This window comes from Electrona antarctica, assembly GCF_951216825.1.
Source record: "Electrona antarctica genome assembly, chromosome: 22".
Lineage (NCBI taxonomy): Eukaryota > Metazoa > Chordata > Actinopteri > Myctophiformes > Myctophidae > Electrona > Electrona antarctica.
In genome coordinates, this window is record NC_136805.1 from 18,746,058 (window position 1) to 18,761,440 (window position 15,383).

The 15,383-nt window shown below is 43.6% G+C and overlaps 1 protein-coding gene across 1 annotated transcript in view; it reads left to right on the forward strand.

Moving 5' to 3' along the window:
- The window catches only part of myo15b (myosin XVB), a gene marked incomplete at its 5' end in the record, with an annotated part of 37,994 nt that overhangs the window by 19,039 nt on the left and 3,572 nt on the right, over window positions 1-15,383 (forward strand). Inside the window, 30 exons of the mRNA XM_079492264.1 lie at window positions 7-102; window positions 1,161-1,396; window positions 2,414-2,583; window positions 3,380-3,452; window positions 4,124-4,306; window positions 5,306-5,415; window positions 5,722-5,789; window positions 6,192-6,276; window positions 7,160-7,192; window positions 7,458-7,502; window positions 7,606-7,700; window positions 7,875-7,985; window positions 8,330-8,402; window positions 8,731-8,832; window positions 9,017-9,179; window positions 9,653-9,740; window positions 9,872-10,145; window positions 10,815-10,921; window positions 11,097-11,156; window positions 11,249-11,324; window positions 12,438-12,556; window positions 12,853-12,968; window positions 13,372-13,513; window positions 13,667-13,778; window positions 14,181-14,451; window positions 14,568-14,631; window positions 14,722-14,794; window positions 14,917-14,993; window positions 15,103-15,179; window positions 15,312-15,383. The exon at window positions 15,312-15,383 is cut by the window's right edge and continues 59 nt beyond it. Of these exons, the coding sequence (XP_079348390.1) occupies window positions 7-102; window positions 1,161-1,396; window positions 2,414-2,583; window positions 3,380-3,452; window positions 4,124-4,306; window positions 5,306-5,415; window positions 5,722-5,789; window positions 6,192-6,276; window positions 7,160-7,192; window positions 7,458-7,502; window positions 7,606-7,700; window positions 7,875-7,985; window positions 8,330-8,402; window positions 8,731-8,832; window positions 9,017-9,179; window positions 9,653-9,740; window positions 9,872-10,145; window positions 10,815-10,921; window positions 11,097-11,156; window positions 11,249-11,324; window positions 12,438-12,556; window positions 12,853-12,968; window positions 13,372-13,513; window positions 13,667-13,778; window positions 14,181-14,451; window positions 14,568-14,631; window positions 14,722-14,794; window positions 14,917-14,993; window positions 15,103-15,179; window positions 15,312-15,383 (3,371 nt within the window). The remainder of the gene's footprint in view (window positions 1-6; window positions 103-1,160; window positions 1,397-2,413; window positions 2,584-3,379; window positions 3,453-4,123; window positions 4,307-5,305; window positions 5,416-5,721; window positions 5,790-6,191; window positions 6,277-7,159; window positions 7,193-7,457; window positions 7,503-7,605; window positions 7,701-7,874; window positions 7,986-8,329; window positions 8,403-8,730; window positions 8,833-9,016; window positions 9,180-9,652; window positions 9,741-9,871; window positions 10,146-10,814; window positions 10,922-11,096; window positions 11,157-11,248; window positions 11,325-12,437; window positions 12,557-12,852; window positions 12,969-13,371; window positions 13,514-13,666; window positions 13,779-14,180; window positions 14,452-14,567; window positions 14,632-14,721; window positions 14,795-14,916; window positions 14,994-15,102; window positions 15,180-15,311) is intronic.

The window sequence follows — 15,383 nt, forward strand, 5'->3', positions numbered from 1 at the left end:
TCTAAGGACACATGGTGCCAGCCTCAGGACCACCCCCTCCAGAGACCCCTGAGCCCTCTGGAGCCTGACGATGCACGCACCGCTCTGGACATCTACAAACTAGTCAGTCTACACTCGTTTTTAAATGAATTGTGTGTGTGTGTGTGTGTGTGTGTGTGTGTGTGTGTGTGTGTGTGTGTGTGTGTGTGTGTGTGTGTGTGTGTGTGTGTGTGTGTGTGTGGCACAGTGTGTTTTGCCTTTGAGTGACTTTCTATTTCAGAAGGGAATTAATTCAGTCTGTAAAGAGCCTTAACCACTTGAATCCCAGCATCCCTATTCTGAGTGGGAATTTTACCAGAAACAACAGATTGAAAAGCTCGCAACGCATTGTGAGCTGCTTGTAGATCTGCTATTTCTGGTGAAGATAGTTGGAGTGTAGAAGGAAGCACCAGACCAAGTAACTCAGGTCCGTTTCACTAAGTAATTACGGTAGTATACCGGGTTTACGTTGTTAAACTGCTCACACGCCACGCAGACTGCGGCTTCAAATACTCTATGCTGAACACAATGTCTGACCGTATTGGAGGGTGGGAAGACGAACAGGGGAGGACGTTCTCTGTCACTGCACTATAGAGGCTTGTATGGGTTGGTCTGTTCAGCAGCGGTGTGGAACTATGAGTGATAGTTCCTCCACATGCATTGCACCCTCCCGGTGAAACTTCTTGAGTCCTCCATTTCAACATATATCGACATGCGGTTGTCCTTACCATCCCTAAGACAGTAGGGGTCAGCAGTGACTGGACTCCGCGTTTTTACGTGGGGAGATTGGGAAATGGCATAATTAGGGATGTTTTTTTGCTCCCGATCCGATTCCGATCATTTCATTTTGAGTATCTGCCAATACCGATTTTTCCCGATCCGATATAGAACACTTATGCCATATCACAATAGTACAATATCCAAAATCACAGACAGTGACATAATATTGATACTGTCCCGATCCCGTTTTTTTTGCTCCTGATCCGATTCCAATCATGACGTGATCGGCCCCAATGTCCGATCACATGATCGGATCGGGACAACCGTATAGGCATAATTACTAAATTGGGTTAAACTTCTCTTTCCCATTTAGCACTTTCGTTTATATACGCATTGTGTTTGTCTTCTGCCCACTTTGTCAGGTGTTGCGATTTACAGGTGACTCCGACCTCAGTGACTGGCAGGAGTATATGTTGGGCAACTACATTGTGGAGAAAGGCCAAAGCAGCCCAGCCTTGAGGGATGAGATCCTGGCCCAGCTGGCCTACTGCACCTGGGACAGCAGAGAGGACGAGAGCAGCCTCAGAGGATGGCTGCTGCTTGCCTGCTGCCTCAGTGCGTTCACCCCCTCACCGACACTGGACAAACCCCTGCTGAAGTAGGTTGTTGTAGCCCTGGTTCGCCTAGATTGGTAGGAAGCAGCTTTACTTGACGCACAGAAATGGCAACAGTGAAATTCTCTGTGTTGATACAGTTGGGTGCCACCGATATTGTCCCTTATCATTTGACCCATTTAGGCCTGACCTCAAGGCCTGACCTACAAGCTCGTAGCTCGCCACTCGGTGGCGCGCTATGAGCTTGTAGATCTGCTATTTTTCAATAGCTAAATTATAACATAATGTTTAAAACACCAAAAGGGGTTCCCGCCCAAAATGGGTTAACTGTCCTTTTGCGCAGATCACGCAAACCTCAGCAAAAAGAAAAGGACAATATCGATGGCCTCCAACTGTAGGTTCCATTTATCTGAGTTACAAATGGTTGAATTAACTTTCATTTCATTCTACCATGACGAGATTGATGTGCTACTCCATCGTTTTGTTAACCATTTAATTTCAAACGACTGTAAGAATTACATAATTGTTCGAACACCCTGACTGGAATGAATAATTACAGTCACCCACATCCGTTAAAACACTTACCTAACCCTACAGTAGTGAAGAAAACTTTATTGTCCATTAAATGTAACATAAAATGGAAATTTGCCTTTGGCACACTGGCAGTCAGTATACGACAAAAATACATCATTACATAGAATACACAAATGCATTAAAATACTATATAAAATTAAAATGCATTCCCATAATACAGCAACAGTGATCATGCATGGGCTGTAGCGATTAGATGGTAGAGATATTTAATCATGTTCTTATTTAAAATGTCCACTGCAGTTGGCACAATCAAAGTCTTTTTCTTTGCTAATGGCACTCTTAGCCTCTTGCCTGATGGTACGAGATCAAATGATACATTGTAAAACAAATTGTGAAAACACAGATCTCCAAGCCAAGCGATGCAGCTTATTGTGAGCTTGTAGATCGCCCAAAACTGGAACGCCAAATTGAAAGTGGTTAAAAAGTGAATGTGCTGGTGTTTTCCCTCTGTCCATTTTCCTTTCTAGGTATGTGTCAGACCGCTGTCCAGGCGAGTACCGCTCTCTGTGCCAACACAAGCTGCTGACCTCTCTCCAGCTGCCTGCCCCTGCTGCCCGCCTCTACCCCCCCACTCAGCTGGAGTGGACCACCAACAAGCGGAGGGGCAAGATGGTGCTGGATGTACACACCTTCAATGGTATTGAGAGTTTATCTCTCTCTGTCTCTCTCTCTCTATTTGTGTGTATGTTCCTCTCTGTGACTGCTGTGGCCTCTAGAGCCAGACTGATATATCAATTTAGCCAATAGATGAGCGATTATTTGACGTTTTTGGATGACATCTGTAGCTGCAGTTATGCAGACAATTTGTTCAGATTTTTAACCACTTTCAACCTGGCATCCCCCTATAATATGTCATTATTGAACGGGGTTCAGGGGCTTTTTTCCCCATATAAGTACATGTACTGTATGTTCTCAAATAGAAACCTTAATCAAACCAAAGTTTTTCAGATTAATTCAAAAATTATGCATATCGGTCAAAGCATCGGTAATCATGGTCTAGGACTCCAAAATCAAGATTGCATTCAGACCTTTAAATAATCTGGCATCGGTCAGGCTGCTCGTCAGAAAACCGTGCGTGCGTGCGTGCGTGCGTGCGTGCGTGCGTGCGTGCGTGCGTGCGTGCGTGCGTGCGTGCGTGCGTGCGTGCGTGCGTGCGTGCGTGCGTGCGTGCGTGATATGCATGTGAGCGTGCTTTATCAACGTGATAAAATAGTCCGACTCCTTTCCTCTCTTTCATTTTTGAGTGGTGTAAACCACTACTACAACTGGCTTTGTTAGTTTACGTGTCTGTGTCTGTTCGTACCAAAAAATGAGCATGGTTGCTATGGTCACCCAGTTCACACGGGTGTGATTTCATTACGTCAGACCACAGCTGATCAGTCTATATAAGACCTTACACCACTCAGTTCACACGGGTGTGATTTATTTTTCAGATGAGAAGTTGACAGCTGAGGTGGAGTCCTGGACCACAGGAGAGCAGCTGGCGTCATGGCTTCTCCTTTTCAGGTACAGTAGCCATGTAACGTCTAAATGCAGATATCTGTGCCTGGCAATGTGACCACTGGCAATGTGACCACTGTCCTGCCTGCTTATCTCTTTAAAAGTTTAAAGGTGTGCCTACTGTATGACATTTATTGCATCATTATATATAATAAGCTCATGAGCACACAGATGCAAATCAGTCCTTTCATTGGTGAAAATAAAAACACACCTGTGTGAACTGCGTGGTGCAACTCCCCTCTCCCCCTGCCTCTCTCTCTCTCTCTCTCTCTCTGTAATTAGCACTAGGCAACAGTGCAACACTATCTCTCTCTCTCTCTGTTTCTGGCACAACAGCGCCACTTTTGCCCCTACTGGTACTCATAGTCACATAGTCACACACATAGTCACATAGGTTAACACGGACATTGCTGTTCCTTGGAGTGGTTGCACCACTCAAAAACAACTATATGGTTTGACACTCCACAGTCTTCCTGGTTACATTGCCATAGTAATATAACATGATAGATCTGCTATTTTCCAGACCATTTTTGTGGCTATTTTAAATGCCATCTCAAGAAGGCCTGTGTGTGTGTGTGTGTGTGTGCGTGTGCGTGTGCGTGTGCGTGTGTGTGTGTGTGTGTGTGTGTGTGTGTGTGTGTGTGTGTGTGTGTGTGCGTGCGTGCGTGCGCCTGTAGAGGTGTACCTGAGGGTCCACAGGGTTGGTCAGTGTCTCTGCTGGCTGATGAGGGCTGGTCAGACCTGGCAGGTTCTGACTTCGTCATGGACCTTCTGGCTGGTGCTGAGGCTGAAGTGGTGCCTCCACCAGGCACACCGTCCTCCCAGGCCTCTGACTACCTCTTCAATGGGGATGGAGACAGGTAGAGCAAAGCCAACATTTACAGTGCATTTATACCCACAACCTTAGACTTATCTAATATCTTGTTGACTTATTTGATATTTTTCATGTTTTTTCAATTTGACATAATATGTAAAATTGACAAAAAGATGGAAAAAATCACATATTATAAGTGTATTACATATAACATATTATGTTATCTTTAGCTTTTAACTTTATCTTTGTTGTGCTCTTTTGAGGAAAGCTCAAAATCCAAACCAGGATGGGCTGCATATACAATTCAATTCAATTCAAAGGGCTTTATTGGCACGAGAAAACATACGTTTACATTGCCAAAGCAGAAAGCACAATACAACAATACAGCAATACAATCAAAACAAAAATGATGTACATTTGAAAGTCAGAATCTTCAATAGATCAATTTCTATGTACCAAGATCACTGGATGCAGGTATAGTGCAGGAATATACACAATGATTAGTCTTTAGGGTGGTTGTGTTCCGTTTGATATCCTTCTCCTATCACAGCAACTCACGAATCTTGCTGCTGTGTTTGCACATTGTTGTGCAAACACAGCATAGATATGGGATATGGGAGTTTTTTGTCATTGGTCATGTTTTCAAAATCTCTGTGTGTGGTTGTAATCTTAATTAATTAAATATACCCTCTAGCGGCTAGCCCACTAACTGGTTCCCAAACACTGGGTGGGACCCATTTGTGTGGGTCGCGGACACATTTTTATGGGTCCCTTTATTTTTGTTGCCTACATTTTGTTTTTAATTATTATTATTTAAAAACATATAAAAAAAAATCAAAGCCAAAACAAAAAACTAATTCAATGATTTCTTCAGCAATTTCATGAAGAAATCAAGGATTTCTACAAGCTCACAATCACAGCACGAATATCTGCAATTTTTTAGTAGTTTGGGTCCCGGGCAAATGTCTAATTTCTTTTTTGGTCTTAAGCTAAAAAGTTTGGGAACCACTGCTCTACCCTATACTCTTTCCTTTGTTTTCTCCAGGATGGTAAATAGAGATCTGGACGGCTTCATCCCACCAGCCCCCTCTATGCAGGCTCCTGAGCTGCCTGCGTTTGACTCTGCCCCCTGGAGCAGAGATTACCCAGCAGAGGGTAGGCATTCAAGTCATTTACACCCAAGCCACACCCAAAGTGTGCCTTGGGTCCAAAGTACAGTATCATGTCCTTGGATTTACTTTGTTGTTCTTCTTTTTTTTATTCCGATCTTGGATTTACATTCACTTGGCAGTGTTCTTGCTTAATTAATTCACCCAGAGTGGCCGACTGGCTGGGTCAATAAGGAAGTAATTCTTTATTGATGGTTGATGGCTAATCAGCCACTAATTTATTTAACCCACACAGCAACACTGGAGCCATCAGATCCTGTTGTGTAATATTTGTTCTGCTTCTTGTTTCCAGGTCGCGGGCGACAGATGGACGCCTACCTAGACGACCTATTTGATCCCGTACTGGACCAAGGACCTCCAGTCAGTGTTTTAAAACCTCTCTTCCATTTATTTCATAATGTTATATAGCTATATACTGTGCACTATAGTTGCATGTGTTCCTAGTTCCTACGCTCGCTTTCACCTGAGTTTAACAAAAGCACACATTGATCCTGTTACTAACTTCTTCTTGTATAAGCTTGTTCCAATGGATTGTGTATCTCCATTTGTATCTTACTAGAATGTGTGGTTTGTGTTTCCTTCCTTCTTGGGCGTGATTGTGTGTGTGTGTGTGTGTGTGTGTGTGTGTGTGTGTGTGTGTGTGTGTGTGTGTGTGTGTGTGTGTGTGTGTGTGTGTGTGTGTGTGTGTGTGTGTGTGTGTGTGTGTGTGTGTGTGTGTGTGTGTGTGTGTGTGTGTGTGTGTGTGTGCACGCGCATTCATAGGACATGGAGAGAATGGCCATGTTAAATCGGAGGATGAGAGGCGGAGGAGGTGTCCCACCGATGCAGCCTGGCATGTATGGAGCAGGTAGGACCTTCCATCCATCCATCAGTCTATCCCTCTCCACCTTCACAAAATCTATCACTTTTAGCTTATGATGGCCTGGTATATTGTTGTTGTACTGAATTGATTCAGGATTGTTTTTAGTCTTTTTATATTTCCCCATTTCTTATATCTCAATTTAGCCATTTTGCCAATTCCCACTTCCCCTTGTTCAGCCCCCTACTGCAGTGGTTCTTAAAGTGGGCTCCACGCACCCTCAGGTTTCCTTGAGGGGGTTCTAAATGGACCCTTACAGGTCTGAGAGTGTACAAATGGAACCAAATGGACCCTCCTTGATGTTAAAGTTTAGGCAGCTCTGATGGCAAAGTCTACCATATACGTAGGCTCTGATGCTCTGACAGCAAGTCCTGTGTTCGATTCCCAAGGCTGGTGGACCATTGCTGCACGTCAATCTCCACTGTACTATCATTAAAGCCTATACTGTATATATAATATATATATAAAACATAAATGTAAAAGTTTGAGAACCACTGCCCTACTGAACACTGAACAGGCACCCTCATCAGTCCCTGGCAGTCTGTCCACCCTCATCAGTCCCTGGCAGTCTGTCCACCCTCATCAGTCCCTGGCAGTCTGTCCACCCTCAAATACAGCCAATTGAGTCCATTGGGGTGTCCAGAGAAGCCGGAGGAATCAAACCCTTAGCGGTAAAGAAAGTGCAGTGGTAGTCCTCCCGTTGGGCGTCTCACTTGCAGGTTAGTCAGTAGGATACAACTGATAACACACAGAAATGTGCGAATTCATTGGCATAACGACTAAATTGGGAAGAAAATGGGGTAAAAATAATTGGCTACTCTAAATTAATAATACATAAATAAAAACTAGAAATGCTAATTCTATTTTCCAGGTATGCCGATGACAATGCCAGGCTATGCGATGGGTAAGTGAGGGGAGTCAATCTGTTGAATTATGTCTGCAACATGAATGCTGCATTGTGTGGTTTTGTTTTATAGGGGAGACAGTTGTCTTGTTTGGATACAGCAACATAATCCCCTTGTTTATCTATCGAGTCCATCTATCGTACAACATGGCTTTATTAAATATGTCCATTTTAGTCCTTATCACACAAGTATTGGACAGGTTAATAAGCACTTGTGTGTCTTTGTATTGCTCAGTTTTCTGTATGGTCTCTACTCTCTATCCAGGAATGCCCACGTATGCTGCCAGTCCTATGATGCCAACCATGCAACGTAATGCATAAACATAATGATACAACACCATACTACAATACACACTACATTAACATGTAACATACAGTATGCAGTGTTTCATGCTGTCCGTTATTATCTGCAGCTATGATGATGCCCCAAGTTGCCATGCCCCAAGTTGACCATGGGCAGATGGCAGCAGCACAGCAGGCCCTCATCAACCAACAGGCCTTTCTCATGGTGAGACCGTAGAGATGACTCTGCATGTAACAGCAATACAAAATGAGGTCATGAATAAACATCCCAGGGTGCGTGGTGGCTCAACCAGCGAGTGCACTACCACATGCTCCGTGTGAGTTGTGACTGAGGACCTGGCTTTCATTCACCCTCCTCTTCCTCTTCCCTGTTCCACAGGCCCAGCAGATGACCATGCAGGCGATGACTTTGTCCCAGCAGCAGACCCAGGAGCAGCAGAAGCGCCAGTCTGAACGCCGTCCCACCAGCTCCAGGCACTATGAGCCAGAGGTGTGTGTATGTCTGTGTGTATGTATGCGTGTGCTCATGCGTGAGGGATAGCATGTTCCTCCGCACGCGTTAGGTCCTCCAGGTGAAACTCCACTGTTAAGTGAAATAATGCGGCTTGCGAATCCATGAGGTTCTCTTCACTCGCCTCCTCTATACAAACATGGGAGGAATTTGAAAAACAAGGAGGAAATTTACCATTAATAATGGTATTTTGTCAAAGACTGCATTTCATATTCAGCTTGTGTGGGTTGTACTGAATGTATTAAAGCGTAACTCATACAGACTAGTATATACACTGTATAGTGTATATAAATACCTGTATATAATTTATATTCCCCCTACAGCCAGAGATTGACCACACTGAGCCTAATGATCTGGAGTCTTTCCGGGATAGGAAGCATTACTTCCAGAAGAACTGTAAGTGGCACAGTAACACTGTTGTGTACTGAGTGTATTATACCCAGCTTGCTTGCTATTACCACCATTATCAACTGTTTGTACTTTGATAATTGATGTTACACTGCAGATCATTAACTCATCCATCGCCACTAGGGGGCGCCAAAAGGCCCTGACCGCCACCATATATCTTTTATTTTATTTTATATATATATATTTTTTTTTTACCATGTTATAAAACACGAAAAACACGTCCTTGGCGCTCCAGGACATCATGAAAAAGAAGTTAAATAAGTCCTTGGCGATGGATGAGTTAAGGCATATCATGTTCTTATCGTCACCCCTCCAGCCAAACAGCCAAAACCTCGGCCCACTCCAGTCAGCCCGCCAAGACAGCAGCGCTCCCCTTCGCCACCTCGGCCACCCCCGCAAACAGCCCCTAAGCCTCAGGGTAAGCACACGAAGATGAACTAGCGAAATTGGGGATCCCTCCTTTCCAAGGCTTTGTAGAACTTGATAATGTTGCCTTACAAATTTGATAGGTTAGGCCCAACTTGTTTGTTCTTTTCTCATGAAAAGTACAATAAATGTACAATAAGTTAGTAGTCACTCTCCGATCCTTCTCGTCTTGACAGTGAGACGTCCCGCCTCACCTCCCACCAGAGAGACTGACTTTGCTAGGCCGACTCCTGCCCCATTCTCCGGATCCAGCGACGAACCCACCTCCAGCATCCGAGACATCATCAAACAGTTCAACAACAGAGTTGCCCAAGAACCTGCGCCTTTTGAGCCTGTTAGGTCAGAGTCAAAGCTCCCCCACACCCATCCTGCGGTGAGCTAGATGTATGCTGGGACAAAGAAGGCCATGCTTATGGAGCTGGAAAAAAGGGGGAAAACTAAACAAAAAAAACCCCTAATGCACCCTTCTTTTTTAATATCCAGATTTTTAATGCCCTGAAAGTTCATGATCCCCTGACAAAAATCGGAATGGAAGTCCATTTCATACACTTGAAATTAGTGAATCTTTATGGTTTGCCAGTACCACCTCGTGTAAATGTGTACACGTTCACTATTCTTCATGTCAAATTAATCTCTAATAGAAAATGGCCAAATATCTTAGCTTAGATACTTTTTACATAACCCTGCACTGCATTGGCTAGTGCACAGTGTTGGCTGTTGGAAGGTTCGCATCAATACAAGGAAAGTTCGCTTCAATACAAATTATTTCTTTATTTTGCAAGTAAATATGAAGTTTTTTCCTGACTTTACAGAGTTCCTGGTATCCATTTTGTGAAGAAAAATGACCCAAAAGAGGAAGCTCTAGCTAAGCTCAGAGGACAAAAGGTCCAACCACAGAAGGTGAGGATCGTCAGTACCAAATAATAGTCACAATATATGAGAAAAACAAATGTGTTTGAGAGCTCTGTCTTCCACCTGACATTTATTTGAACTTTGATTTCTCTTCTCCCCCTGCTAACTGCTCACAAAAGCAGTGGGCACCTCCTCCAGTGAAAGCCAAGGTGAAGCAGCCTCGCCCTCCACCCGATAGACCTCCTACGCCACCTTCTCCTGCCTCCAGTAGGGGTCCTCGTTCCATCTCCCATAGTATGAGACAGAAGCAGCGCTCCCTGGCTGATCTCTTCGGCTCCCAGCGCTCCCAGAAACCCCCGTCTGTCCCCCAAGACTACACGCCAGCACCACCACCTCCAGCCCCTATCCCTCAGACCATCCCAGACCCACCCCCCATGGCCGCCCCTGAGCTCAGTAGGTGCCCGACCGACCGTCCCCCAAAACAGAACATTTAGCTCTCATGAAATAGACATAGTTATATCATTCCAGCCTCTAAATCCTGACCTAAGGTTTCTGAAAAACTTAATATTTATATAGCAGCATCAATTTTCTTTACATTTTGGAATACTGTACATACTGTACAGAACCCCAAAATGGGTTCCCGGCCTGAGGGGGTAAAACACCAAAAGGGGTTCCCGCCCAGAATGGGTTAACAGCCCTATAGTACACTAATGGTTTTTGAAAGAAAGAAACAAAGTGGTTCACATAAAAAAGATCTCATACATTTTTCAGACACAAAAAGGTATTTTTATGTAGCATTTATTTAGATAAATGTTAGTTCCAGTTATATTGTAGCACACATTTGTTTCTTAACACTATTTGTGGGTAGTTGAGTGGCTGCAACAACTTCAGGTGTGACATACAACAGATGAAAAGACAACGAGACAGCATCATACAATAGTTTTGGGTTTCTGCGCGGTACAAATAAAAAGCTAAATGTCACTATATTTAGCCTTTTAAAAACATTCTTTCGTTATGACTATGAGGCATAATGTTATGTTATATTATCCCAAGATCCATAGGATTTGACTTTTTTTAACAGGTACAGTTATTATTCAATTTTGAATCTGTTCTGGTGTGCAGATCCCATGTCAGAAGAGGATGGCGTTCGCTCTCAGCTGTTCAGATACTCTGCTAGTGTCTCCTTCTCCTATGCAGCCATGCCTGGGAAACTGTTCCTACGCAAAGAGGTTAGAGTGTGCACGCACACACGCACGCATGCACGATTGCACGCACACACGCATGCACGCACACGCACAAGACAATGTGCACAATGTTTTTAGCATCTGCATGTTATTTTTAGATAGATAATTACATTTCACAAACGCATACAAATATGTGTGTTATTTTGTTTAATATATACAGGTTTTTTATCCCAAAGAGAAGTTCAACCGCCCCTACATCCTCAATCTGTTATGTGAACAGGTTTGTAATTGTGAAGGTCATAATTCACCAGACATTCACACACCAGTTACTAGCCATTCACTGCTCATTCATTCCCTTTGTGTGGTGTTTAGATCATGAGGGACACCTACTCCCACAGCTGTTTGAGGATCACCAGAGAGGAGAAGAGAAAGATGAAAGATCTACTGGGTGAGAAAACATCAGAAGACAACATGATATCATACAGTGACCAGATTTGACTGAGAGACTGCCATCGCGCAAATTCCAGCTTTTCACCAGAGGAGAAAAACCTTTTTTTTTTCTTTTCTTTTTTTTCAAAATTAGTTTATAGCACATCCTAGAGCATGTCTGAAATAAGTGTCAGAGCTGAGATCGACATGTAAATATGAAATAAATGCTTAAACATGTAGCTAGGTGTAATGTTAGAGACCACAGAAGTGAACCTTTCAAGCCTGTTTTCTCAACTCGCTGTTTCTCTGCAGACATTACTCTATAAGCCATATCTCCAGAACTGGAGGGTCAAACTGAACAACCAATATGTCAATTTGAAGTGATTCCCTGATTCAATGATTCCCTGCTTTCACATGACATGAAAAAACGAAAATTAAAAAAAAATCCAATGGCAGTCCCTCAGTCAAATTTAGTCACGACTGGGTGTGATTGGCTAACAATTGTCCTCTAAAATTATGGTCATAATGGACCATGGTTCAGATTTCAGTATTCTAGGGTGATGCCTGTTGGGAACGCATGACTCTTCAGTTATGTAATACCGATTACCGTTGTCAGAGTACTCCAGTATCCATTATCATAGTACTTGGAAGCCAGTCTATGACAGAACGCATGCCTCTTCGGTTATTCAATATCCGTTGTTGTCAGAGGAGGCCGCTGTCTAAGACAAGTACAGTATATGAAGTCAGATGGTCCTCAACATATGCAGCCAGGGGTCACACACACACACACACACACACACACACACACACACACACACACACACACACACACACACACACACACACACACAGAAATGCAAAAGGAATCTGCACACCAAACTTGTAACGTTTAAAGGGAAAACAAAATCACAATATGTCATAAAAAAGCTTATGTAAACACCATGAACACCTGGTTTGTCGGCCGGCCGGTCAATCAGCCCTCGCTTAAGCCAATTTAAAATTGAATTTAAGATATGGATTTTAAATAATATGAAGGGCCACAGTTTGTTTGTAGAACATAGTTGTCTGTAAATGTTACCATTGATCACATCATAATTTCATCATAATCTCATCCACTGCTTCTCTTCTATAGCGAGTTTTCACGTGGGCACCACAATAAGCACCATCCAGGATGACAACATGAAGAAGAGGATAGTCATCGCTGCTCGAGATAACTGGGAAAACTACTTTTCTCGCCTGTTCCCTGTGAAGGTAAGCGCTGGTACAGTATCTTGAATTTCTGCACACACACGGCCGGAAACACATATGACAACTTAATATGTTCATGGATCAAATCAGCTGCCGAGCAAATCAAACAAACCCATGGGACAATGAACCAGAACAGGAAATAAGTATGTTAACTTCGAATAACCTAGGACTACAGTTATGCACATAGCCGATAATGTGTTTGGTTTTATTAGTCAAATATTCCACTAAATTAGTAAAAAATCTTATAGAATGTGCACATACTGTATGTAAATATATGTATGTGTATCTTCTTGTTTTAGGTCGATAGCGGTGATGCTCAGGTATTGGGTATTTCTCATCGTGGGATTCGTTTGCTGAAGATTGTCAGAGCATCAGGCATCAACCCCAAACACCTCCATCTGCTAAAGAGCTACAGGTATGTCGGTGCACAACGTTGTTGTTTACAGTATTACATTCACCTGTGCGGATGTCGGATGAAAGTATAAACTCAAAGTTGTTGTGTGTGTGTGTGTGTGTGTGTGTGTGTGTGTGTGTCAGTTTCAGTTCAGTTTATTTTATTTATAGTACAAAATCACACCAGGGGGTCTCTGTGCACTTTACAACATTAATACATCAAAAAACAAGTGTGTGTGTGTGTGTGTGTGTGTGTGTGTGTGTGTGTGTGTGTGTGTGTGTGTGTGTGTGTGTGTGTGTGTGTGTGTGTGTGTGTGTGTGTGTGTGTGTGTGTGTGTGTGTGTGTGTGACTGTGTGTGTGACTGTGTGTGTGACTGTGTGTGTGTGTGTACGCGTGTGCACGCGTGTGCACGTGTATGTTTTAGTTTTGCTGAGCTGCTGTCTGTGGAGCTTCAAGGGGCTGACACAGTGGAACTGGACATGAAGAATGAACAGCTGAAACTACAGTCCTCCAGAGCACCTCAGATCACCTTCATGATCCAACACTTCAGCAGGGAACTCATCAAGGTATTTTCCTCACGCTCACCTTCAACCTGTTCAGCATTGGCCCTTATGACCATGGCACGGATTTCTTCTTCAGCTAGTAAAGCCATTTTGAAGTACCATTGCAGAAGCGTTTTCAACCTTTCAGCTTACCTACGATGATGTCTCACCATTCAGGACTCAGGCCATGTGGTTGCTCTGAAGAGCTATGTGACTGATGACAAGAGCCTGCTCACTTTTAGCAAGGGTGATGTCATCAAGCTTCTACCAATAGAAGGACTTCAGCCAGGTGAGGTCATCATAAGGCTTTCAGATGTGTAAGTGCACTCAAAAAGCGGTAGAGAAGAGAAGACCACATGCACATGTGCAGCTCAATGGTGGAGCTGTCGTCACCTTGCGAACTGAGGAATACAACATGCATGTGAAACAAATATTATAATAATTTATAATATTACTCGATACATTAGACATGTTAATTTCAGATAATTTAGTACTTCTAAATCCTATCAAACGTAAGCCATGATGTTTTGAAAAAAGATGGATCTTATATTGACATCAATACATTCATTAATGTATTCATATTATGTAATTCTGGTGTGTCGTTCTGAAGACGTCATGTTTGGGAACCATACTGGAGATAATATCTGATGTTCCACTCACTTGCATTTTATATACTTTTACCCTCTTGCAGGCTGGTGTTTTGGCACCAGTGGAGGGCGCTCAGGGCTTTTCCCCAAAGACGCCACTCAGCCATCGGCCGCCCCAGACTACCACTGTGTCCATCTCGACCGAAGAGATGAACGGAGGAAAAGCATGCGAGCTGGTCGGCCTACCAGGCCTACAACCATCCAGCCATCGCCCAGTGCCGATTCAGGCTTGCACAGCAGAGATGGCTCAGTCCAGGGGTCCGAGATGGACTATCTACAGTACACCATGGCTGACTTTGCAATGAAATACTTCAGGTAAAATGGCTACGAATCAGCAAGTTGGTTCTGGTCGGATTGAGTAAGGTTTGTGATTTCTGATTTGCAACGTTCATGTGCTGTGTCATGATTTTCTGAAACTCTTCCCATCACAGAGTGAAGGAAACAGGTGGGCCAACTAGTTCATGGGACTTTTCAGAGATGGTGGCACACACAGAGGTATGTAAGGCAGGACAGCAAACCTCAGCCTTCATTATCCCTCATCACACATTTCACATCTAATGCAATATCGGTGTTATTTTTACTTAGGTCCTCCTAGAAGAATCCCTCATCTTGTACGATGACCCTGAAATTAATGAGTTGGCTGTCCAGTCCTTCTGTGGTGAGCTGCTATAAACTAATCTAGCATCCACATCATTACTACTCCTCTTGCTCTACCAGTTGGCTCATGTATTGCCTAATCGTACCCCCCCTGCTCCCCTCTCCTCCCCCTTCTCTCTCCAGGGTTGATGCAATTCATGGGTGATATGCCAATGCAGGAAGACCTCACCCAGGCAGACTGTTTGCTCTTCATCTTACAGGTCTGTGTTTACTCTTTCAAGAATGTCACTGAGCATGAATTAGAATTGACAGACAATTCAATTGGTAATTTTAATCTATTGATGTGTTTCTGCTTTTCCTCTCTATTAGCTAGGGAAGGAGAAGGAGGCACTGAGAGATGAAATCTACTGCCAGATTATCAAGCAGACAACGACAAACTGTGTCAAGTGAGCAGTGCTGAGCACGTCTCATGTATTTTGTGGAATACTACACATGTGTGTGTGTGATCAATCATAGCATGTAAGTGTAATGGCTAAAAAGGTTACTACAATTTAACCCTCTGGTTGCCGTGTCCACAGGGAGCGTTGCACTCTGGGTTGGCGTCTGTTGAACCTGGTGACAGGCTTCTTCCCATGCTCCAACATCCTGCT